This window comes from Aquarana catesbeiana, linkage group LG08, assembly GCF_042186555.1.
Source record: "Aquarana catesbeiana isolate 2022-GZ linkage group LG08, ASM4218655v1, whole genome shotgun sequence".
Classification (NCBI taxonomy): Eukaryota; Metazoa; Chordata; class Amphibia; order Anura; family Ranidae; genus Aquarana; species Aquarana catesbeiana.
Window position 1 is genome coordinate 267,659,075 of NC_133331.1, and position 24,858 is coordinate 267,683,932.

Consider the following 24,858-nt stretch of genomic DNA (forward strand, 5'->3'; position numbering starts at 1 on the left):
CTGATCCTCCTCTCCTGCAAATTCCTTTGCACTGCTAGAGCCATCCCGGCAGCCTCTTCTCTCCTATACGTCTGCAGTCTAAGGTCTTCTGACTTAAAAAAGACCAATGCAGGGACCACACTGTAGCTCTGCAGTGGACATAAGGACACTGGGGAACAGTCCACTGCTAGAGCATGGGGGAGCAAAGGGTTGGGTAAGCAAAACTGCTGGGCTTTAGGCTTGCTGCAATAATTTTAAGCATTCGTATTGTTTGGTCTGTTATCTGCTCCTGACTAAGAGCTGTGATCTGCTTCAGCAGCAGAGATTGGACCTCCAATCCTTTTAGCTCTTCTTTCCCCACTGAAGAGTGCAAGTCAACTGTCTCTTCTTCCTACCTACCTATTGGCCCCAAACACAAGATATACATTACCCAGGTGAAAGTAACCTCTGTATAAAGAATCCAACTAACCTTTTCCCTGCTTTTCAAGGTTTGATTGCAGATCTCTTATCCGTCCATCCATACCAGACATTTGCAATTTAAGATTTTCGATTGCTAAGAAAAGAGTTGTCATAATTAAAGTGAATATATCACATGCTAAATCATTTGTTTCTTTCTTCAATATGCTCAGGAGTAAAAATAAAAAATGTTTCTATTTCTTTTTGGTCAGAAGACATTGAGAATTGAGAAGAAACTTTTCATTCCAGTTTTCCAGTGATCGGACCTGGCACCATAAAAAAATGTGCCTTTAATTGACCAATGGCCAAAACAAAGAAACATTTCCACTATTTTACTCAAAGTAGAAACCTGCTATAGTCTATCGAACATTGACTAAGTTCAACTATTCCATTTGACTTTACGGGTTACCAAGATTGACCATTGTATGGACTGCATGTGTTTCTAGGGCTTTAACATCAGCAGTGAAAGTATAAAACCACTTTTTGTTTTTTGTTTTTTATCCCCAAACATACTTATAGATACTAATAGGTAGTTGCTTTGGTCAGTTTTTGGTCCACCAAAATAAAAAGAAAGGTCCTTGAACCCAAAAACAATGTCTTGGATGTTCTGTCAATGAGATCTCCACGTCATAATTCCCAATTCTGATCCTTTCCCCCTGTAAGTTTTGGGTGTTTCTGCCCCTTGTAGTGTTCCAGCTTTTCCTGTTACATTCTCTATAACATAAAATAAATACAAATCCAGCAGCGGTGGTGGGAGCCCTTCATAATAGCAGCAGCAGAAGTGCTCACCCATTAACTCAGTGATCTCACCAACAGAGTTCCCGAGAGATGGATAACAGTGTCCAGGGTTTACCGTTCTAGCATTTACCAGACACTAAAAATAGGATTTTTTATTTATTGGTTCCATTATTTCGAGGAGTATGGTATGTGAGACATGCTCTTTAATCATTATGATTGGGTTTTATACATTTACCTTCAGGTGATTAGACACAAACACAGAGAATTGCAGGGACAATCTCCCTTTCCTGGCCCTACCTCCCATCAGCACACAATGGGTTAATGCTTCCTCTGGAACCCACAGAACCACCTCTTCCTAGCTAAATAAAAGAGAACCCATCCCCCACTGAAGTGTTCTTTTTTTTGGTCATACCTGTTGATTACAGTTGGTAAGTACTTTGGTTGCTGCAAGTATATCCCCCCTATCGCACAGCCCCTCAAGGTTAGGCCTCTCCTGGAGTTTGAAGACCCTGACTGTTGGATGGTAAACCCTCCTAAAACTGGGTGCCCTGTGTGCCGGAAGGTGGGCAATGTTGCTTAAACAGCATGAACATTGTACAGGTGTGGTATAAGTAAGCTTTGCAATGTCACTATTGGCCTCTCCCTTAGGGTTTTTTCCTGTCTTGTATAGGCAGCATGCCACACTTCTCTCTTGGCTTTGTTTTCAGTCTGAGAATGATGGTGGAAGATGTCACAGAGGGCAGAGAGATGGGGCGGCGTGGGGTAGTGACTGCTAGTCACTAAACAGCAGCTTAAACAGACTTGTTCCTCTTTACTCCCCTCCTGTGCTGTTTGTTCCTGAGGTTAGACAGTCTGACTGTTTTTCTCAGATTCTGTGTCTCCTGTCTGCCTCTGTGAGGGCTGTCTTGGCTCAACTGCTGCTGCTTCTGAAGTAAGTGGATGAAAGCAGATTTGTCTTAAAAGGGACAGTGAACCTGTTTTCTTGGTGAGAGAATTATGATTTTTTTTCCATATTTTTTTGCAGCTATGAGCTCATCACACCTGTCAGTAGCACAGAAGACTAACAAAAAGTACGAGGGGGCAACATGGGGCATGTTTTTAAAAGAGTGTTCGAGGAATGCTCAAAGAATCCAATATATGGTGTTTTGCATTATTTAGGAGCAGAAGCCCTGAAAGCAAACACTCCAGAAAACATAAGAACCGCCACTGGTCATCCCCTGACCAGGACAATCTGCATTCTTCACATTCTCGCACAAGACAGCTTTCATGCTCCTCAAGTAGCTCACGTGGCAAAGGCTCACATCCATTTAAATCAGCGCAATAGAAAATGCTTTGCCCAGCCCAGGGTGAATGTTGGACCTGCATACAGTGTGCAGTGATGGGAAAATAATATGCATGGATTGCCTCAAATGACAATGGATAAGGAAGCAGATGCACAAATATCAAAGCATAGAGGCTGTAGTGGAAAGTATGCAGCAAATATCCATGCCACAGGCAAGACACAGTCCCAACCATCGCAAAACGCACACGATATTCTTTTCTCATAATGACACAGAGTGAAAAGCTCATGTTGAAGAATGTGAAAGATCTAATAAGAAAACCAATTTACAGTAAGAGGCCTCCAAGCTTTATTCAATGAAGCTGGTTAATGCATGTTTAAGCATCACAATTCCAGTAGTGGATGGGACCTGCCAGCATCTGGTGTGCAAGTGTTTTTACCTTTCCATATCTTTAGGGATCCTATGGATTGAAAAGTGGATTTAGGGTTGGTTCACACCAGATGCAGTCCAATGCATTTTTACTCGAGTCAAAAATGCATGAACAGTGTTTACCATGGATTCCAACGGCCTACGTCACATCAGTAGAGTGTGTTCCAGTACAGTCAACTAAAGTAGAACATGTTGCATTTTTTCTGTATGGAACGCATCTGTAATATGGCAAAACTGATTGAAAAAGCACCTGACCACTTCGAAAACACGAATGCAGAAAGACCCCTTCAACTCAGAAATTGTGGTGAATTGGCCCTCAGACTTGTAGAAAATCTATACTGTGGCAGATTTTTGCCTGTTGACTAGCAACAACATTAACTGTGATGTTTAAAGCATTAAGAAATTGCCTTTTATTCAAGTGCAACCTGCAGGAGTGAGTATGGTTCTAGGGGACTTGAACCTGGCTGCTGACTTTTGGCAGAGGCTTCAACAGATCTATTTCTAGGGCTGGCACATTCAGTCACAGCCATGAGAGCTTTGTGGTTGCGTCACTGGAGGGTGGATGAAGCTTTCACACAAGCTCATTGTAACAGTCTCCATAATGGAAGGTTGTTGTTTGGCAAAACGCTGGATGAAGCGAGTGACAAAAGAAATGTCCAGACTGTGACCACAGTCTAATAAAAGGAAAAGAAAAAAGAAAAAACAGCAAAGGCGCCTCTTAGTAAAACTGTATATTTAATGACATAATTGCATTAAAAGCACTCACATGTAACACTTTGTTAGTCCGGCAATGCAATTATGTCATTAAATATACAGTTTTACTAAGAGGCGCCTTTGCTGTTTTTTCTTTTTTTTGCATATCTGGAGCGGCTTCACCTCCCTTCAAAAGACTGCCCTTCCCATAGACTGCATGTATCTCACAAAGAGCTTTTTGCTCATAAGGACATTCTGTTGATATACATTGAGATATACTGTGAACAATGAAACCTGCGCTGCTTTTTTTCTTTTGTGTGTATAATAAAAGGAAGCAGCCATCTTTTAGTTCAAGTCGGTCGATCTTCAGAAGGGTCCAGGAGGCCAAATCTTATAGGCCAGGATGATATTTACCAGATCACAGTGAAAGTGGTTTAGACTTGCTGTTTACAAGGAATCAAATTGAGAGCAGGCTGCTAAACATCTAGAAAGTCTTTTGAAGCTGGGCCCAACCAGTGTCTTCCAGTGGGAGCCAGGATAGCCTCCTTTTGGAGAGTTTGGGCGACAAACATCAAAGACAGTTAGTGGGAGTGCAATCACCAAATCCTTTCATTCATGACCAACAGATCTCAAGAAGAAAGAATTATTGCAAGATTACATATAGGAATTATACTGCAACAAGTCCATAGTGCTGGTGCCGCCAGAATAACAAAATCTGGGGTATTTTAGTACCCAAGGCATCAGGAGCTTTCCCTACTGTCTGGGTTTGAAGAAATCAAATAGGTACATACACACCAAAAGGTTCAAGATGGAGTCCCTGCAAACAGTCATGGTGATAGTTCAGCATGAGGACTGGTTAGTGTCAATTGACCTGGCTGACATATACTTCCATGTACCAATCGGTGTCTAACACCAGAGACATTTGAGATCTGCAGTGACTGGCTGTCACTTCCAGTTCTGGCGTTTGCCATTTTTTCGGCATAGCACCAAGAATCTTTTCAAACATTTTATTGGCAGTGTTGGCAGTAATTCGTCTTTGGGGATAAGGCTCTACCACTACTTGGACGACATTTTGATTGCCGCATGTGTAAGCTAGGAGCTGGCAAAGCATCACAATCTTGTCCTAGAAGTCCTTTTCCAAGTTAAGTTGACTAGTTAACAAACAGGGAAAGCAGTTAACTCATTCTTAATCTTTGAAGGATCTTGGAGTAGTATTTCTTTTTCAATGTGTTTATTGAGATTTGCAATAAAGGCACATAAAGTAACAATACAGACATTAACTCATAACAAAGGCCAACATGGCCAATCGAGGAGGACATATACATGTAAGATATACAGTCAACATTATATGCTTGAAATGAACAGAATGTAAACTGTTATAAATATATATACCTCAATAAATGCACATAAGACATCCCTATAGAAAAATTGTGATATAATCTCATTGATCCAGGGAATTAAATAAGATGGGGGGAATCCAGGGGAAGTGGTGGAGCCAACTCCAGACCCCACAGCCCCAGCAGGCCCCATAGGCCACCCCAAAGGGATCACGCTGTGGCCCACACGGCACACCTGGGGCTGACCAGGAATTCCGAATTGGCCCCCCACCCCCCTTCTGCCAATACAGGGGTGGGATATATCACCATCCCGTAGCTTCCTGAAGAGCATTTATTGCATATGTTGGGATAACAATTATTCCCATGGATAGCTTCAGTAATATATCAAGGTATTATATATGGACTTGTAGTAAAAGTTAATAATACCTTAATGTCCAAACTTGACAGAGCCATGTGGGACAGGAAGAATGGAGGTGAGAATAAAGCAGAAAGAATAGCAGTATAGGAAGGGGGATAATAGGTGAAGGAGAAGGGGGAGATATCCAGTAGAGTTCCTTTTTAGAGAGTGATATGACCCGGGTAGAGAGGGACTTTGATATATAATGCCCTAGGTTCCCAAATGGCTTAAAACTTCCGTACTTTGTCTAAGAGTGTTGCTGTCATTTGTTCTTGGGTCATGATCCAGGAGATTTTGCACTTTGTCACCTGAATCGAGACCCTGGGCTTCTTCCAAGCCCCCGCCAAAGAAATTTTGGCTCCCAAAAACATAAAGAAAATCAAAGTTTAAATGTGTTTGGGAGTGTTGTTTATTCTGTGATTGAACAGAGTGATTGTGGGGTCCTGGGAAACTGCTATACCAGTGACCTTCCTCACTAGATGGAAGAATTTTTTCCAGAAACTTCTGATGTGTGGGCATGTCCACCAAATGTGGTACATGGAACCCATCTGATTACAGCCCCTAAAACACAGAGGGGGGAAAGCATCTGGATAAATCCTTGCTAGTCTGGTGGGGACATAGTACCATCTAGTGAGCAATTTGACATTTGCTTCAATTAGTCCGGTGTTCAAAATACCTTTGTAGGAGCATCGGAAGGAGAGAACCCATTTTTCAGGTTCCAGTTGAAGTTCCAGTTTTGATTCCCAAGCTCGAGCATAAGTGGATGAGTTTGAATTTTGTGCTAACAAGGCATATATGGTCGAAATGCCACCTCTCTGATCCATGAGGTTGGAGCACCATTGTTCATAGATAGTGGGCGAGGGATTTTATGGTTGATATTAGGGTGGCCTGTTTGTGGAGTATATCACAAAGCATGAGAAAGGGGGGGGAGCCAAGTTGGAGGGTCTCTGTTTTGGGGGACTCTACAAAAGGAAGTCTATTGCGTGGTGAGGGACAGCCTGTCTCTCTAATGCAATCCAGTCCGGTTTGAGTCCCTTCGAATAGACCGTGGAGATCTGGGCTAGTTGTGCTGCCTGATAAAACCACCAAATGTTTGGGAGTCTTAGCCCTCCCTGATTTTTGAGCCGGAAGAGAATGTCTCTAGAGCATCGGTGACCCTTCTTTCCCCAGACAAAACCTACGATTTTATATTGAAATTTAGCAATCACCTTTTTGGATATAGGGATGGGGAGGGACTGGAAAAGGTAGAGAATACGGGGCATCAACGTCATCTTCACTGTGTTTATCCTTCCAAGCCAGGACAGACCACACTTCGACCACGTCTTAAGGTCCTCCTCCAGTCCCTGGAACATCGGGGGTAATTAGATACATACAGTTTGTTTACATTATCGGGGAGCGTGATTCCTAAATATGGTATTGATTCTGAGGCCCAGGTAAAGGGGAAGCAGTATTTCAATTGGTCGACAAAAGTTTGGGGGACAAGATATTTAAAGCGATTGATTTGGGAGCATTGACTCTGAGGCCCGATATAGTACAGAACTCTTGGAGTGTGCGGAGAAGAATGGGGGTGGAGATCAACGGGGACGTTATGAAGAGCAACATATCGTCCACGAATAACGCGCATTTGTGTTCTTGTTTCGATAGCTATTGCAAAAACGAGCGGCGATAGGGGGCATCCCTGTCTACTGCCTTTCCGGATGTTAAAGCTGTCAGAGTAATGACCCATTAGCCGGACTTGTGAGTGAATAGTTCCCATAAAATTAGGGCTGAATCCGCACCTTCCCAAAATTTTGAATAGGTAGGGCCATGAAACAGAGTCAAAAGCCTTCTGTAGGTCAATTGAGATCAAAAGACCTTTCTGGGGAGTTCCTCCGTCCCAATGGCATCGTAGCAAAGAGATAATATCTATGGCCCTGCTGACTTGGTCCGGGCCCTGTCTCCCCGGTATGAAGCCCACCTGGTCTTTGTGTATGTAGTTCGCAATAAAGCTAGACATACTTGTAGCTAGAATTTTCGTAATTATTTTGATGTCATTGTTTATAAGGGATATCGGACGATAATTCCCGATCTCGCTAGTATCTTTCCCCAGCTTAGGGATAATGATATAAAGGCTGTATTTAAATCTTTAAATCTCCAGGGGGGCTCCATCCCGTAGAGAATTAAAAAAGTGTCATGTAAGGTGCCAGAGAGGGTCCATATTTTTTGTAATAGCCACCAGAAAGAACATCTGGGCCCAGGGCTGAGCCCTGTTTAAGTGATTTTATCACCTTCAAGGCCTCTTCTGAAGAGAAGGGTTTGTCTAGGAGCTCCCTATGGCTACCCATGATCTTAGGAAGAGGTATATCTCAGAGAAAGGAGTCTATTTTGTTAGGGGAAGGAGGATAACTTTGTATGCGTGTTTTAGGGCTCAGTTTAGCTCCTATCTTTCTTGATTGGTAATAAAACTTAGCACCCGTCCTTCTAAGATGTTTTTCTGCTGTGCCACAGTGGTCAGGGCTAGATTGAGTTGTACCCGGGCTATCAATAATTTGGATAAAGAATCAGGCCTAGGATTACGTTTATGTGATTTGCTTATTGAGAGGAATTCCATAGTATGCCTGCAAAGTGGCGCATTATTTCCCATGTTTAGAACAGTACCACAGCAAAATGACATTTCTAAAGGAAAAATTGTCATTTAAAACTGATCACGGCTGTAATGAATTGTCGGGTCTCGGCAATATAGATAAAACTCATTGAAAACAAGCGTTCTGCTTTACGCTTGTGTTTTAATTTAGAGGCTAGCTGAATAAGTTTCCCTCTCATCACCGTCTTATGGGCTGCCCAAAGTGTTGAAGGAGAAACTGAGCTAATGTCGTCACTGAAAAAATCCTGCAGGAATTTCTCAAGAATAGTGCAGTGCACTGGGTTGCTCAGTAGCGACTCATTGAGACACCATTTGTAGGGTCTCTCTACCCCTAGAGGGCACCTTAGTGATCCGATAGGGACGTGTCCCTAATTTTGGAGGAAATGGCAAGAGGGATGTCGGTGGCTGGTAAGAAAATCTGGTCTATCCTGGCATAGGTCTGGTATGGGGCTGAATAGTGATTATAATCTTTTGCATGAGGGTTGAGTTCTCTCCAAATATCCACCATGCCTAAGGTGTTTAGTTGATGCGCTATTTTTAGGCTTTGTCTGGGAGGACGTACATTTTGGGGTTTCTTTGCTCCGGACTTATCTAAGGAGAGGTCAAACAGTAGGTTCGAGTCTCCCCCTAGAATGACTGTTCCCTTAAAGAATGGTCGTAGTTTAAGTATCATGGATTCGAAGAGTTTTCATTGAACACTGTTAGGGGCATAATATGAGATAAAAGTATAAGACCCTCCATCTATGGTTTTCTCGGTCACTAAGTATCGGCCTGCAGTTCTCCCCATTGATCTTTGCCCCCCCTCAGTACTCTCTGCTCCTCCCTGCTCTTTGTCCCCCCCAGTGCTCTCCAGCCCCCCTCCATGCACTCCACCACTGTTTTTCTGGCCCACCCAGTGCTCTCAAGCTCTCCCCAGCCTCCCCCCTATGCTCTCCAGCCCCCACCTATGTGCTCTCGAGCCCCTGTGCTCTCCACCCCTATTCTTTCTGCCCCCTGATGCTCAAGCTCCCCCCAGTGCTCTCCAGCCCCCCATGCTCTCCAACCCTATTCTTTTTGGCCCTCCCAGTGCTCTCTAGCTCTCTCCAGCCCCCATCCATGTGCTCTCCACTCCCCCAGTGCTCTCCAGCCCCCCATGCTCTCCACCCTTGTTCTTTCTGGCCCTCCCAGTGCTCTCCAGCTCTCTCCAGCCCCCACCCATGTGCTCTCCACTCCCCCCAGTGCTCTCCAGCCCCCCAATGCTCTCCACCCCTGTTCTTTCTGGCCCTCCCAGTGCTCTCCAGCTCTCTCCAGCCCCCACCCATGTGCTCTCCATTCCCCCCAGTGCTCTCCAGCCCTCGTGCTCTCCACACCTGTTCTTTATGCCCCTCGATGCTCAAGCTCCCCCCATTGCTCTCCAGTCCCTACCCTTGTGCTTTACACCCCCCCCCCCAGTAATCTCCAGCTCCCCAGAGTGCTCTCCAGCCCCCCATGCTCTCTACCCCTGTTCTTTCTGCCCCGCCCCACAGTGCTCTCCAGCCCCCCAGTGCTCTCTGCCCCCCTGTGCACTCCACCCCTGTTTTTTTGGCTGCCCCCAGTGCTCTCTGCTCCCCACCCCTGTGCCCTCCACACCCCCTGCTCTTTGCCCCCACCCATGTGATCTCCATGTGCTCTCCAACCCCGCCATTGCTCTCCGCTGCCCCCTGCTTTTCACTCCTCCCAGTTCTCTCCACTCCCCCAGTGCTCTTTACCACCTCTGTGTACTTTCCTGGCCCCCTCACCCCCTGTAGCTCTGCTAGGTTCCCCCCTCCTTTCTCCCGCCAGCTGCTGCAGGCGATCTGTCAGGATGGAGAGCAGTGAAGGGACCAGAATCATGGGCTGTTCTTTCTAAAATGCTGGGCTTATTTTATTGTCCCTTTGCGGGCCTGGCAAGAAGGATGAGCAGCAAGCACTGATAGCCTTGGAAGGAGAAGAGCTCTGAAGACCTCCCAGAACAGGCTGACTGGGGCCAGAAAATGAGGACGGGTAGAAGGCGCAGGTGGCCAGGGACCACTCCATCTCACACCAAACAGATCCTCTAGAAGGAGCAGAACAGACCCTGCCTGCTGCTGGCCATCATGGATATCCTACTGGCATGAAAGATACCGTACCGAGCATCACACCTACAGACAGGGACTGCAGACTGGGACATGGGGAACAGGAGGGGCTGCAGACAGGGACAGAGCTAGGGATCTCTGTCTCCTTCATCCCCTCTCCCTCAGTCCCCCCTCTCTCCCCTCTCTCTCTCTCCTCCCTCAGTCCCCCCTCTCTCCCCTCTCTCTCTCTCCCCCTCTCTCCCCCCCTCTCTCACCCCCCTCTCTCTCTCCCCTCTCTCTCTCCCCTCTCTCTCTCCCCTCTCTCACTCCCCTCTCCCTCTCCCCTCTCTCTCTCTCTCTCTCTCTCTCTCTCTCTCTCTCCTCTCTCTCTTCTCCGTCCCTCTCTCGCTCTCTCTCTCTCTCCCCCCTCTTACTCTCTGTCCCCTCTCTCTCCCCCCTCTCTCCCCGTGCTGTTCTGGGATCCCAACTCTCCTTCCCCTGTGGATGTAGAATAACTCAGTGACACCCCTCCTCATTCTCCCAAGGCACTTGGAAAATTCCTAGAGGGTTTGTCACCTTGCTGGGTCCCAGATGTTTTATTGGCTGCATATGTTTGATGGGTAAGGAGGGTGCCCTGGAAGTGGTGCCGATGAACTGTTTGCTAGATCCGTGCATCTTTCTGCTGCCATTTTTATTGCTTGAATATAGTTTCCCATTATGGGTGTGAGTGGAGCCTCATGTCTAAGTTTTGACTAATGCCTCACAAAGCCTAGAACTGCCTCTGATTACGGTCATGGCTGAACCCTGCAGATCTGTTTTCTTTTGTGTGGCATGACTATTGATGCCTCTTTGATGGTTGATGTAAGCCATGGGCATGGTATTGTCTCACTATCATTGGGTGTCCTCACAACAGCAGATACAACTGAATACAAGGGTCCTGAGTGAATAAACTACCACACCTATTAGAGCTAAGAGCTGAGCCTGAGCTAGCAAGACCATCTGCCCTTTTTCCTTGTGCTTAAGATCTGCCATGCTTGTGAATATATGGCTTCCAGAGGGTTATTCATGATCATCTCCACAGCAGTAGAGAGGGAGTCCAAAGCAACCCAGGAAGCATGATAGATGCTATATTGTGTCTACAGGAGAGAACCAGGAGATGTTTCTGGACCAAAGTCCTACCCAGAAAGAGGAAGAGGAAGGATAGGCAACTGCAGTAATACTATTGAAAGAAAGGCAGGGGAGGTACAGTGTGTGCTCAGGTCATGCAGCAAGCGCCTAGTTTGGGAAGGCACACTTGGCACCACAAAGGGGAGGCATCCAGTCTTAATAACCCTAGACACTGGAAGGTGCTACTCAGACCACTTCTTACAGGTGTGTAGACATACAACAACGCACGTTACAAAATGCACTAAAAAAAGCATACCAGACAGGTGTGATGCTTTCCTAACAATTTAACTTTAATACTGAATTAAATTGATGTAATATGTAATTATTTAAGCAACAAATGACATGGCCTGTTACCTGTAGCTGTGCTGTCTCCTCTTTCCCCTTTCGGTCCTGGTGGTCCTGTCAGTTATAGAACATAATTAATGGGAGAGTTAATTAAACAAAACCCATACAGTTAAAACTTTAAATTATCTGTGCAGGAGAAGGTCAAAATAAATTTAGGCCTATGCATATCTGTTGGTCGAAGATCATTATTTTAAACAAAGGTGTTGATGACAGTCTGTCTGTTTACTTTCCTCCTAATGGACGTGTGAGGGTGTCTAGGCATGCCTGTACCTACAGCCCAATAACTGTATATCTGCAGTGTGAGGTCTAAGGCACTGCTGCCCCTGACTGTGGCAGAGAATGTGGATTGAGATTTGGAGATGTCACCACTGTGCTACTCACTCCTTGCTGCAGGCTCTGACATAAGAAAGCAAAGCTCTGCCTCTTCCAAGATTGCCGCCTCCATACAGAGACACAGTGCAGAACATTGCCTGGTAAGTCAGTAATAGGAAAAGATCAGCCACAGAGAGATCACAGGCCATGCTGGTGACCATCTTTTGTCCTCTTGCTTGCTTTTGGTCTGTTACATATATCATTGAAAGCATTTTGTTATACTGTATCTGCTCAATAGGTATAAAAAATAAATGTGCTACACTCATATCAGTTACATTGTTCCTAGTAAACTCTGCTTCTGTTTAATATTATTCAGTGCAGATCCCATTTTCTACAGCCCATTCAACCCTGTGGAAGGGTGTTTTTTTTTTTTTCAAAACCCCTGAAACAAGTTAGCCTTTCCTTGGTGATTTTAACCACTTGCTGAATATATTTACTGCGGCAAAGTGTCTCTATTGTGCAAAATCATACCTGTACGGAATTTTGTGCAATAGCCTCTAGGGCAGTGATAGCGAACCTTGGCACCCCAGATGTTTTGGAATTACATTTCGCATGATGCTCAACTACACTGCAGAGTGCATGAGCATCATGGGAAATGTAGCTCCAAAACATCTGGGGTGCCAAGGTTTTCCATCACTGCTCTAGGAGGTGCGCCTGTGCCGCTGGAGACTGATTGGACAAAGGGGGAGCCAATCAGGGGTCCGGCGGACCCGATGTCTGCCAGCCACTCACGACCATTCCAGAGAGAGGGAGAATGTCAGTCTGCCTATGAAACAAGGCAGAAAACCATTCTGACAGGGTAGAAGCAGGAACACGGATCTCTGTCTTCCCCTAGTCAGAGCAATCCTCCCACAGTTAGCAAGCACTCTCAGGGAACACATTTAACCCTTTGATGGCCCCTGATGTTAACCCCTTCCCTGCCAGTATCATTAGTACAATAACAGTGTATATTTTTAGCACTGATCACTGTATTGGTTTCACTGGTCCCCAAAAAAGTATGAAAAGTGTCAGTTAGGTGTCCGATTAGTCATTCGCAATCGCAATGTCGCAGTCCTGCTATAAGTCCCTGATCACCGCCATTACTAGTAAAAAAATAAATACCTGTATTTATCGGTGTATAACACACACAGGCGTATAACGCGCACCTTCAATTTCAGAGGGACGTGTCAGGAAAAAAACTGTTTTTTTTTTTAAAATAAACTACTTTGAAGCAAAATAATGGTCAGTGCCCATCATTGCAGCCTCCTTATCAGTGCCCATCTGCAGCCTTGCCAATCATTGCAGTCTGATCAGTGCCCATCTGCAGTCTTGCCCATCATTGCAGCATGATCAGTGCCCATCTGCAGCCTTGCTCATCATCGCAGCATGATCAGTGCCCATCTGCAGTCTTGCCCATCATTGCAGCATGATCAGTGCGCATCTTCAGCCTTGCCAATCATTGCAGTATGATCAGTGCCCAACTGCAGCCTTGCCCATCATTGCAGCATGATTAGTGTCCATCTGCAGCCTTGTCAATCATTGCAGTCTGATCAGTGCCCATCTGCAGCCTTGCCAATCATTGCAACATGATCAGTGCCCATCTGCAGCCTTGCCCATCATTGCAGCATGATCAGTGCCCATCTGCAGCTTTGCCCATCATTGCAGCATGATCAGTGCCAATCTGCAGCCATGCATATCATTGCAGCATGATCAGTGCGCATCTACAGCCTTGCCAATCATTGCAGTGTGATCAGTGCCCATCTGCAGCCTTGCCCATTATTGCAGCATGATCAGTGAACATCTGCAGCCTTACCAATCATTGCAGTCTGATCAGTGCCCATTTGCAGCCTTGCCCATCATTGCAGCATGATCAGTGCCCATCTGCAGCCTTGCCCATCATTGCAGCATGATTAGTGTCTATCTGCAGCCTTGCCAATCATTGCAGTCTGATCAGTGCCTATCTGCAGTCTTGCCAATCATTGCAGCATGATCAGTGCCCATTTGCAGCCTTGCCCATCATTGTAGCATGATCAGTGCCCGTCTGCAGCCTTGCCTATCATTGCAGCATGATCAGTGCCCATCTGCAGCCTTGCCCATCATTGCAGCATGATCAGTGCCCATTTGCAGCCTTGCCCATCATTGTAGCATGATCAGTGCCCGTCTGCAGCCTTGCCTATCATTGCAGCATGATCAGTGCCCATCTGCAGCCTTGCCTATCATTGCAGCATGATCAGTGCCCATCTGCAGTCTTGCCCCTCTTTGCAGCATGATCAGTGCCCATATGTAGCCTTGCCCATCATTGCAGCATGATCAGTGCCCATTTGCAGCCTTGCCCATCTTTTCAGCATGATCAGTGCGCATCTGCAGCCTTGTTATTGCCGAAATAAACAGAGCCGGATCTCCTGTGTACTCGGCTCAGCTCGCAGTCCCGCCCAGTCCCGCCCCTTGGCCCAGCTCCTATGATGGACATAACACCGGTCCAATGGTGAGACGTCAATGCTAGGAGGCGGGACTGGGCATGACAGCGAGCAGAGCCGAGTACACAAGAGAGTCGGCTCTGTCTATTTCGGCGGTGCTCATTCCCTCCTTCCCCTCCGAGGCAGCCTTTCGTGTATAACATGCACACAGATTTTCCCCTGATTTTAGGGGGGAAAAAGTATGTGTGTTATACGCCAATAAATACAGTAAATAAAAATTACATTAAAATATCCCACCTTTTGTAGAAGCTATACATTTTGCCAAAAACATGTAGCACAATATATATTGGCCTAAATTGATTAAGGAATTAGATTCTTTTACCTGGATGCCTTTTATAGCAGAAAGTAAAAAGTATTGTTTTTTTTTTTTTCAAAATTGCCGGTCTTTTTTGTTTATAGCGCAAAAAATAAAAACCACAGAGGTCATAAAATACCACCAAAAGAAAGCTTGATTTGTGGGGAAAAATGGACATCAATTTTATTTGTGTACAGAGTCGCACCACCACACAATTGTCAGTTAAAGCAATGCAGTGCTGTACCGCAAAAAATGGCCTGGTCATTAATGGGCTAAAACCTTCCGGGGCTGAAATGGTTAAAAAGAATGATTCTGGACTTCATATTCTTACAAATATAAACTGAGCTATTCAGCACTCCTCCTCACTTGAGCTTTGAAATTTTTATTTCTACCGGTGACCCCATTGGGGAGATTTCCTCTCACTAGACATGTGCAGAACAGAAAAAATTATTTATTTTCACTTCAGATCGATTTGTTAATTTACTAATTTTGTTTTGTTGCATTCGTAATTAAATTTGTTTAGTTTAGTTTTGTTTATTCATATTCGACCGGATTCAATTTTTTCCGAAAATATAGAATCGATTTGAATTCATTGTGAAGAATAACTGATTCTATTCTGTTTGAAGTTTGAATTTTTGAAGACAGATATATTCTTTTCATTTTATTCTATTCAAAATTTTAATTTCAGGAGGCAACAGTAATATTTCTATTTTATTCTATTCTGTCCTACTCTATTGAAATTTAGAATTCCGGGAGACATATATTCTTTCTATCTTATTCTATTCTATTCAAAATTTGAATTTTAAATGGCGGTTATATTCTATTTGATTCTATTCTATTATTTTCTATTCTATTATTTTATTTTCTATTCCTTTATTTTCTATTCTATTCTACTTTTTTATTTTCCATTCTATATTATTCTATTCTCTTTTATTCAATTCTTATATATTCTATTATATTCTTTGATATTTAATTCTATTTTATTCTATTTGTTTCTATTCCATTCTATAATGCAGCCTAAGTAGGAATTGTTATCTTATTTCACATTTATACCTTACTGTATTTATTACAATAGGTTGCCATTTCAAATTTGAATTCATTTGCAAATTCAAATTCATTTTTAAATTTGAATTCAGACAATTTATTTTGTTTTCTATTTCAGATTCCTTAAAATGCGTTACTATTGTAGCACTTTCCCCATAGGGCTTGCTGTTTGTTGACTTCTTAGGCCTTCCTCTGATTAGCTGCAGACAGTTTCTGGGGGTTTTTCACATATCAGCTCTTACTCCTGCTTGCTCGTTACTCAATAAACAGTCCAGGGTATTTGTGTTTTTGTATATTTTTTTGGAACTTGGATGGGGGAGGGATGAGTGGGATACTCCAACTTGAACTATTCACAGTAGATAAGGACAACTCTCACTTGGCCCTACTAGAAGATTTGTGGAAGCAGACACGTTGATTTTACCATACTGCCACATGTATGGAAGAATTAAGTATTCTTGCTCTCTCTAGCAGCAGACTTGATGCAACTACTTTATCTTCAGGATGCTCTCTAGCTTTCCCTTGACTGACACCCATCCACTGACTCCTCTAGCTGAAGGGGTGGCCCTCACAGGACAGGCCCAAAAAAAAAAAAGATCTGTACTAACTGTAGGCAGAATCAGATCCTTGCTAGTGTCCCCCTTCTTGTCAGCTCTGCAGGACCTCTGGGTTCAGCTCCTGGATTGACCACCCAAGGCCGTACAACAGCCTCCACGAAGGAGGGGCAGTTGCCCTTCTCCCTCCTGACCATGCTCTCCAACTCAACTCCTGAGCACATGTGCCCTTTGCATTGATACCGTATCCCAGCATGCAATGTGGCACTTTTCCTCTGTCAATAGCCAGGGCTGTAACAGTGGCTGTGCCCTCATTTTCCAGGTCCCCTCCCACTATCCAATATGCCTCCCTATTGGACCAGTGTGGGACAGTCAGACAAGCTGATCTGCATCTGAGCACAATGAGCAGACCTAACCAATAGATCCAGCTCCCTGGTAAGCAGAGAGCGCTCTAAGTTTTACCTGACCATCTTCCTGGTAAGCAGAAAGACCAAAAACTATACTCTACTCTAGCACCTACCTAGGAGGGTGCTACACTATTATGATCTGGAAATTCAGATACATCCGCATAACAAAAATTTGGAGCTTCCCTGTAGGAGGGGATGGGAGGAAGATCTGGGGGACATAACAAATAAACAGTGGAAACACATCCTGAAAATAGGTCCCTTAAGTACCCTATCACCATCACAGACAGTGTCGTAGTTAATGCTGTTGCATAGAGCCTATAAAACACCTCAGAAAATATTCTTATATGGGTGGAGGTCAGACGCTAAATGCCCAAGATGTAGAAACCCAAAAGGAGATCTAGTTCATATGATGGGGAGGTGCCCTAAGTTAAATAGATACTGGAGTGAAGTTATCTGAATAATAAATAAGGTATTTTGAATAATTCTTGACTTAGAACCCAAGATATGCCTATTGGGCTGTATGGAAGAGGATAATAATATGTGGGGGAGACAAATAGCAATAATTAGATGCCTTTTTTTGGCACGGAAACTGATGTGGCTGGCGTCAAATCTACCAACCCATGTAGAATGGGAGGATGAGGTTAATAAAACAATAAGAAAGGAAAAATTTGTGTAAAACAAAAGGGGAAACGCCAAAATGTTCAAAAAAATATGGGAATGCTGAATTAGTAGATAAGGGAAGCGTGCAGTGCAGAATTAAGGTTAACGGGGTCTTCTTTCTCTAGAATTCCAGGAATCTCCTTTTTTGCTTCTTGAAATGATGTATAGCAAATAAATAAAAATGGTATATTCATCTTGATAGATAGGAGAAAAATGAACTGTAGTGCATTATATAAACAAATGGGTGCTTGTTAAATGTTGGGGTGGCAGGTTAAAAGAGAAAGTTGTATAAAAATGCTTTTTTCTTTTTATATGAATAAAAAACCTACTGAAAAAAAAGTAATGGAAGGAGCAGATGTCACAGAAAAAGAAGGTACAGAGATCAATAAAAACATTATTAGATGTTATGTTCCTTCCGCACTCTACTAGAAATGTGTTTTTGTCTGTGTCATTCTTGGAGAGATTTCCTATCACTTCTTGTCCTGAGAGAAAGTGAGGATGAATCTGCCCAATAGGGACAACAATAAAAACGGAGGCTCTAACTATAATTATAATGAAGTCTAACAAACCTCACATTGTGGGGTTTCAAAGGGTGGTAAAAGCACAGTGATATCAAAATATCTTGCTGAGCTCAGCAGTCATGGAAGGCCAAATATTTGCAAAAAGCAATCAAGCTCGAAGGAATGCAGAAGCATCATGAACTTCCATTAGCCAGGGGTCTTCAAAGACTTCTGATAAGGCCCTGTCCTAAAATGGTTCCATTGTATATGGAGTGAAGTTTAAGAAATCTATGAGACTGGGTTAGCAGCCTCGAATGATTGACAGAGTTCAACTTCATAACTTCTCTATAATTCTTTCTGTAATGTTACATTAAGGTAGAAGAAGATACCACTCAGACATCAAACACTGCTATGCTAGAAGGCTTGTAGGACTAATTATACCTCCTAGGAGAAATATACGGTACTTTATATCAGATATACAGTGTATCAAGTTTTATTTTGAACAAATGATAAGTTCATCCTAATAAAGGTTATAGTGGTTTTCTGATTGTGGAGCATTATCCTATGGAAATATAGACACTCAGGATTGTGGGCATAAATGTTGTTCTCACTAGACATAATAAAAACACTCCAGCACACCTACAATGCACCCCTTGGATCTTTTGAGTGGGTGTAGTTAGCTTTGCACAAATGGCTGGGAGCACTTGTTTTACCATTTCAACGATACTCTATTTTTTTTCATCTAAAATCTTTTTTTTTTTTTACTACTCATATCTGTTATGTAATAGCAGTGCAAACACTGTTACATTCCTATCTGGGCATGGTATCAAGTGACACAGACATGTTTTAATCCCTTCATACCTAAGGGTAAAATAAATCTAAATGCCTAAGCACAATTTTGCAGTTTTGACAACTACTTTGTGCATCCAGGTGGATTATACTTTATTTTTTTCAGGGCGTTTTGAGCTTTCATTTAGTGGTAAATGGTTATGGAAATCTTCTGATTTTTGTTTTATTATCAAAGAAAACTAGCCCAAAATAGTAAAAAAAACATTTTTTTTTAAATTTAGCTGTATATTTCTTGTTACCATAACCTTCCACCAAAGAACAACCCAAAATAAATTCTCCTGCTCCTGAGGATCACAGCGATACCACATACTGTATGTGTATGTTATTTGTTGTTTGTAGCTGTAGTACACCCAGAAGCAATAGTGTGCATTTTGCTTCTTTTTTTTTTTTTTTTGTCCTACCTAAAACACACCGATGCTAACTGACACTGATGCTAATTAAAAAAAATATATCCTGTCCAAAATATACTGACCCTGACCTTTGACTCTGACCTTGACCCAAACATTAACCCTGACACTGACTTAGATCAAACCTTGATCTCGGTATTTTTCTTTATTTTTTTATAATGTATTTATTTTAACCACTTGCTTACTGGGCACCTAAACCCCCTTCCTGCCCAGGCCAATTTTTAGCTTTCATCGCTGTCACTCTTTGAATGACAATTGCGCGGTCATGCAACACAAATAGAGCTTTCTTTTGGTGGTATTTAATCACTGATGGATTTTTTATTTTTTGCTAAAAAACAGAAAAAGACCGAACATTTTGAAAAAATGTTTTTGCAGTTTCATAGTTTGTTATAAAATTTTGTAAACAGGTAATTTTTCTCCTTCATAGATGTGTGCTGATGTGAAATGGCACTGATAGGCTGCACTGATAAGCACTGATAAGGTGGCACTGAGAGGTGGCACTGATGGGTGACACTGATGGACACTGATGGGTGGCACTGATGGGCATTGGTAGGTGACACTGATAGGCAGCACTGATAGTGGCACTGATTGGCAGCACTGGTGGGCACTGGTAGGTGGCACTGGTGAGCACCGCTTAGCCCGCAGTGGGTGTCCGATGTACCTCTGACAGAAACTGGTAATCACTTTTTTTTTCTCCTCATTAGTGTGAGGGGAAAAAAAGCTGATTATGATCTTCTGTTTACATCATGTGATCAGCTGTCATTGGCTGACAGTTGATCATGTGGTAAGGGGCCGGGATCAGCCCCTTACTCCGATCTGTGATCAGCCAAGTCTCATTGACTCGCTGATCACAGAGTGCGCTGTGCACGCAGGCAGCTCATACATGGGAGGACATACATGGACGCCCTCCTGGCAATTTAGGCCCGCGCTGTAGCTGTCTTTCGGTTATAACACGGGTGCGTGGAGGTTAATTTTTTTTACAAACACTTTTTTTTCTTTCTTTCTGCAAGGAACGAGAAAGATACATTGTAACCTTCTCCATCAACAGAAAGAAAAAAAAAACACAGGGGCGGGCTTCACAGTGACTGATCAATGTGGTAGCCAATCGGAGGCTTAGTACAGGGCCCGGGCCTCTCGGTGAGACTTCCAGCACAAAGGGAGAGACGCATAGATACGGCCCCATGTAAAAAAGCCCAGTGCAGTGAGGCCGCATATGTGTGTTACGTCAGCATGAAGGGGTTAAAGGTCGGAATTGCAGTAGTGGATGCAGTGAATGGTGCATGTTTCTATTAAAATATGTGGTGGTGGCTACCATGTGTGTGTAAAGGGTTAACTCTCAATCTGCTGGTACTTAGATTGGTGTACTGCAAGTGGGAACTACTATTTGTACAGTGAGGCTGACAGGTTGTGTATGTCACACTAACCTTCCCTTGTTCTATCCATAGCAAAAGCTTTTTTGCTGAAGTTGGGTTTTAGTTGCAGCAGAGTTTGGTGAGATACCATAAATGGAAGCTTTGGTTGAGAAGCAGACCAGAGAAAAAATGAGTCTTAATTTCCTTCATGTAAACAAACAATATGTTCCTTATTTACCTGAAGGCCCGCTGCTTCCTCTTTCTCCTTTTGGGCCTGTTGGTCCGGCGACCCCTTGTGTACCAGATGCTCCTAAAAAGCCATGTAATACAGTGACCAAATGAATTAAAGATAGAACAACATAAAGAATTATATTTTGATACAACAAGGATGTACCTGTATATAAGGATTGCTAAAATAGTATTTACCAAAAAAATCTTAAAAGCAAACTACAAATTCCAGGACCTCATAGCAAAACTTTGGCTGCCCCTATCCACCCCCAACTCTAGTTTGGTGGCCAGTGAACTATGTTGCCGATCTAATGATAGCCATTTTTAAAACATTACCTCTAGAATAAGCCTCCCATAAACATCGGGGCCTAAGGGCCTATAGTGCAGACCTAGAAATGGCCTCCATTTATCATATTTCCTCTAATATGAGATCTCTCAACATTTATGTAAGCCCTAAAAATGAACTTCTCTTTTGGCATGTTAAAAAGCAATTAAAAGTGTTTAATCTGTTTGCAGTGAAATACACTTTAAATAAAGATGCCCCTATTTACCACATTGCCTTTGAATATACCGTAGCTGCCAAATGGCCAATATTGTAGACCTGCAATAGCCCCTATTTACCATATTATCCATAATAATAGCTCTCATAAACACTGATGCTCAAGGGCCTATTTTGCACACCCAGCCCCTTTACTATATTACTTCTAATATGAGCCTCCATACACCAAGGCCCCCTATATCGAAAACCTAGTCATACCAGTTCACATTCAGCTATAGTACATATATTATTTTCTGTGGTTTAATTTAAAGTCATACAAATCATTATGTAAGCACAGAGGGTTCACTTTAAGTTCCCAGTTACCTGGTGCCCCGTTGGCTCCTCTTTCCCCTTTTGCTCCAGGTGGTCCGGCAACTCCTTGTAATCCAGGAGAGCCTAATCAGTCAAGAAAAGATAAAAGCTTTAGTTTAACCTGCTTAATTTTTGACTTCCCTGGTTCCTCCTTCACCCTCAACCAGTTTCTAACAGGACCTGTACCCTCAAAACCCTCAAAGTCTCAGGGCTGGGCTCAGCCCTTCCTTCTCAGAGCAGGCCACTCAGCTGTCGGTTAATTGCCCGCTCCAATCTTTTCCACAGTGACTCACCTGATGATGATATCCTGTTCGTCAGTCCTGCTGGTTACTTAAGCTGTTCAGTTCAGTAACTGTCTGCCTTCGCCTTGGTCAACACATCCAGAGACTTTCTCCTGTGTACCTGTTGAAGACTTGCTTGGCTGATGTCCCTTCTGGTTCCTGATCCTGTTTGCTGTTCCACTACGCTGATTCTCCAGTTTCCTGGCCTGTCCTGTAGTACACTGATCTCTGGCTCCCTGACATCCTGGCTTGTCTGACTATCTGTTCCGGTTACTGAACTCTGGCTATGATTTGACTATGTTGCTCTTTTTACCTTTTACTATTATTATTATTAATAAACAAGTGTGATTTTAACTACACTTCTGTCTCGGTTTGATTCATGGTTTCTGACAAAAAGCTCTACAGTTGCAGAAGCAGTGAGAAGGAAGAGGTCCTTACAGACTGACTCTAACTTGTTTGGGAACCACCACACATTTTATAAAAGATCAAGTGAATATGTTCATCTCTAATAAAAATCGAAATACCAATCAAAAATGATCCCTTCTGATAGTACACATTATAACCGATACGCAGGTGCAAAATGATATGTCTTGGTTGTACAGAGCTACCTAGAGTTAGGTAGACTAGACTCCTCCACTTACAGCAGCCAAGCGGTGTTTGGACTTGCAGGATCGGGATAATCTAATGGTTTCAGAAATCCTAACTCTGACCCAGCCAAATCAAGAAAAACGAACCCTCCTCACAGTAGGTGAGCTAACACCTCCAATTGTGATTGGCCATGGGTTGAGTCTGTTTTCTTCTTTGTTGTAAATTTGTAGCTTTTGTTTCTGTACAAATACTGTGCCCTTCCTGCCTGAGAATATTAACTTAATAAATAAATGGCCTGCTGTGTAGTAAGAATCCATACTCCCAAAGATTGTTGCATTAAGTCACCAGTGCCTGTATGTACTTTCAATACAAGAAAGGAGACTGTACAAACGTGCAAGACCAAAGGTACTACTAGAGTTCAGCTTTAACTGCTTTACTAACAAAAGCCTCAAAATGTACACACATGTGTGAGTCAGATCAGCTGGGCTCCTTCCCACCAAACAGCTCTCTATAGAGTCTCAGTCAGACAAAGTGTCTGAAAGCAAACATCTCCTGCTGTACTTCTTTTTTTTTAAAGACCCATAGTGCTTTGCATCATGAGTAAACACTGTTTTAGATGTTTTATTTTAAAACAAATATTTTATATACATAGTGAAAAAAACCTCAGATATAAAACTTTGCTTTTAAAAATTGTAAACCAAATTTAGAAAAATTAAAACTAATTTGACCTAAAACCATTATAGTTTCCTATTGCTGAATATTTTGTCATGTTTCACCTGTTTTCAACCAATGAAGACCACTACTGTACACCTTATAGCATGGTGTCAATTCTTGAATCGGCAGGAAATCTATTATGTTTTTCTACAGTTCAGAGATTACCTGAAGCTCCTCTGTCTCCTTTTTCTCCCTTTGGTCCTGCTGGCCCCTGCTCTCCTCTTGGTCCAGTTTGTCCAGTTTTTCCCGGTGGTCCAGGCAGACCTTATGGAATACATTTTAAGAGTTAAAAGCTGATCTCTCATCAAATATATTGTTTCATGTTAAGCAGGGGATTAACTACTGATCATAGGACCCCAGAGCAAAATGTTCATGAGGCCCACCAGCAAATTCTGATGGGGCCCCCCAGTGACCTAATACACAAAATACATTTTAATGCACACAAGCACAATTTAATCCATGTGTATTTTTTACAAAATAAAAGAGGTACTGTCTTGGAAATAGATTCCAAACATGTCAAACCTAAAAACTACGAATGCAACCCCTCTAAAAGGGCAAAAAATTATGGAAGTCAAAATGATCAGTAGGTAACTACAACTCATGAGTTTATTAACCATTAATGAGGGACCTTGTGAACTCTATGCTCTGCAAGAACATAACAGTGGTCGGGCAACTCTACAGCTGCCCAAATCACATTTAAACAAAAAGCTCAGAGCCTGCTGAGCAAAACTGAAACAGTTTAACCACTTTGTATGTACTGGATATGATACAAAAAGGTTAAATTATGTTGTTTTTTTTAAGAACTACAAACAGCTCTCATTTTTTAATTCAGGGGATACTCTAGATCATTTTTTGTTCAAGAAGACTACATTAGTCATACAGTATAAATTTTAGTGCTGGCCAGAATCTCTGAGGACAATAAACCTACACTACAAAGAGAGGTAGTCAAATTCTTCTTAGTGCACGACCTGCAAAGGGGATCTGTGACTGGTAACAACAATTTTGAAGGCTCTTCCTGTACTATTGACATTAGCTCTTCTTGATTGAAAATGGCTATTGTTAAGTACGATCAAAAAAAGAAGAATAGAAAGTGTATAGACAGTGTAAGATGAAAAGCTGTGAATTCCTCTATGCAACACAAACACAATAAAATCAAATTGGAAAAAATTGAATCACGCTGAAGAGGGGACTAGTGACCATACATATGGTCATCAATCCACCTTGTTAGTGAATAAGTGAATAAATATATATATGTAAAACATATAAATTGTAAACCATATAAACATGTATAGTGAAATACGAATGTGAACTAAAATAAATTAATAGTCCATCAAATATGCATTACTCGTATGCAACAGTAAAAATGAAGAGTTCATATGTGAACAATATAAATGGATCACCCAAGTGATTAATAAAAATCAATTTAATTTAATTTAAACTGAATTCTTGTTGTATGGAGGCAAAGTGCTTGATCCACCACCAAATGTGAAGACTGGCCGCTTACCAGAAACTCATGACCCCCCACTACAGAGGGTCAGAGTAAGCTGTTTATGTGTTAATCCGGGTCTCCACCAAAGGACCAAACACTTGGCACTGGTATGGGACAACAAGGGTCTTGGTATCGTAATGGAGATGTTCACACACACAGGAATTGGGACATCGAGCTCTCAACAAAGTGGATGCGATATAAAATAGAAAAGCTCCAATAGTGTAAAACGTGTAACTTTATTTTAAAATAAAAAGAAGAAAACACTCACCTGTTGGTATTCAATAGTAAGCGCCTGAGAAAAATCTGGAGCGCCGGCCGGA

General features: G+C 42.8%; 1 protein-coding gene across 1 annotated transcript in view; it reads right to left on the reverse strand.

Moving 5' to 3' along the window:
* LOC141106429 (collectin-43-like) overlaps positions 1 to 24,858 on the reverse strand; it is a 30,497-nt gene that overhangs the window by 1,078 nt on the left and 4,561 nt on the right. The window contains exons 3-7 of the mRNA XM_073597206.1: positions 23,215 to 23,313; positions 21,479 to 21,550; positions 20,627 to 20,698; positions 11,505 to 11,549; positions 449 to 532 (exon numbers count right to left, since the gene is read on the reverse strand). Of these exons, the coding sequence (XP_073453307.1) occupies positions 449 to 532; positions 11,505 to 11,549; positions 20,627 to 20,698; positions 21,479 to 21,550; positions 23,215 to 23,313 (372 nt within the window). The remainder of the gene's footprint in view (positions 1 to 448; positions 533 to 11,504; positions 11,550 to 20,626; positions 20,699 to 21,478; positions 21,551 to 23,214; positions 23,314 to 24,858) is intronic.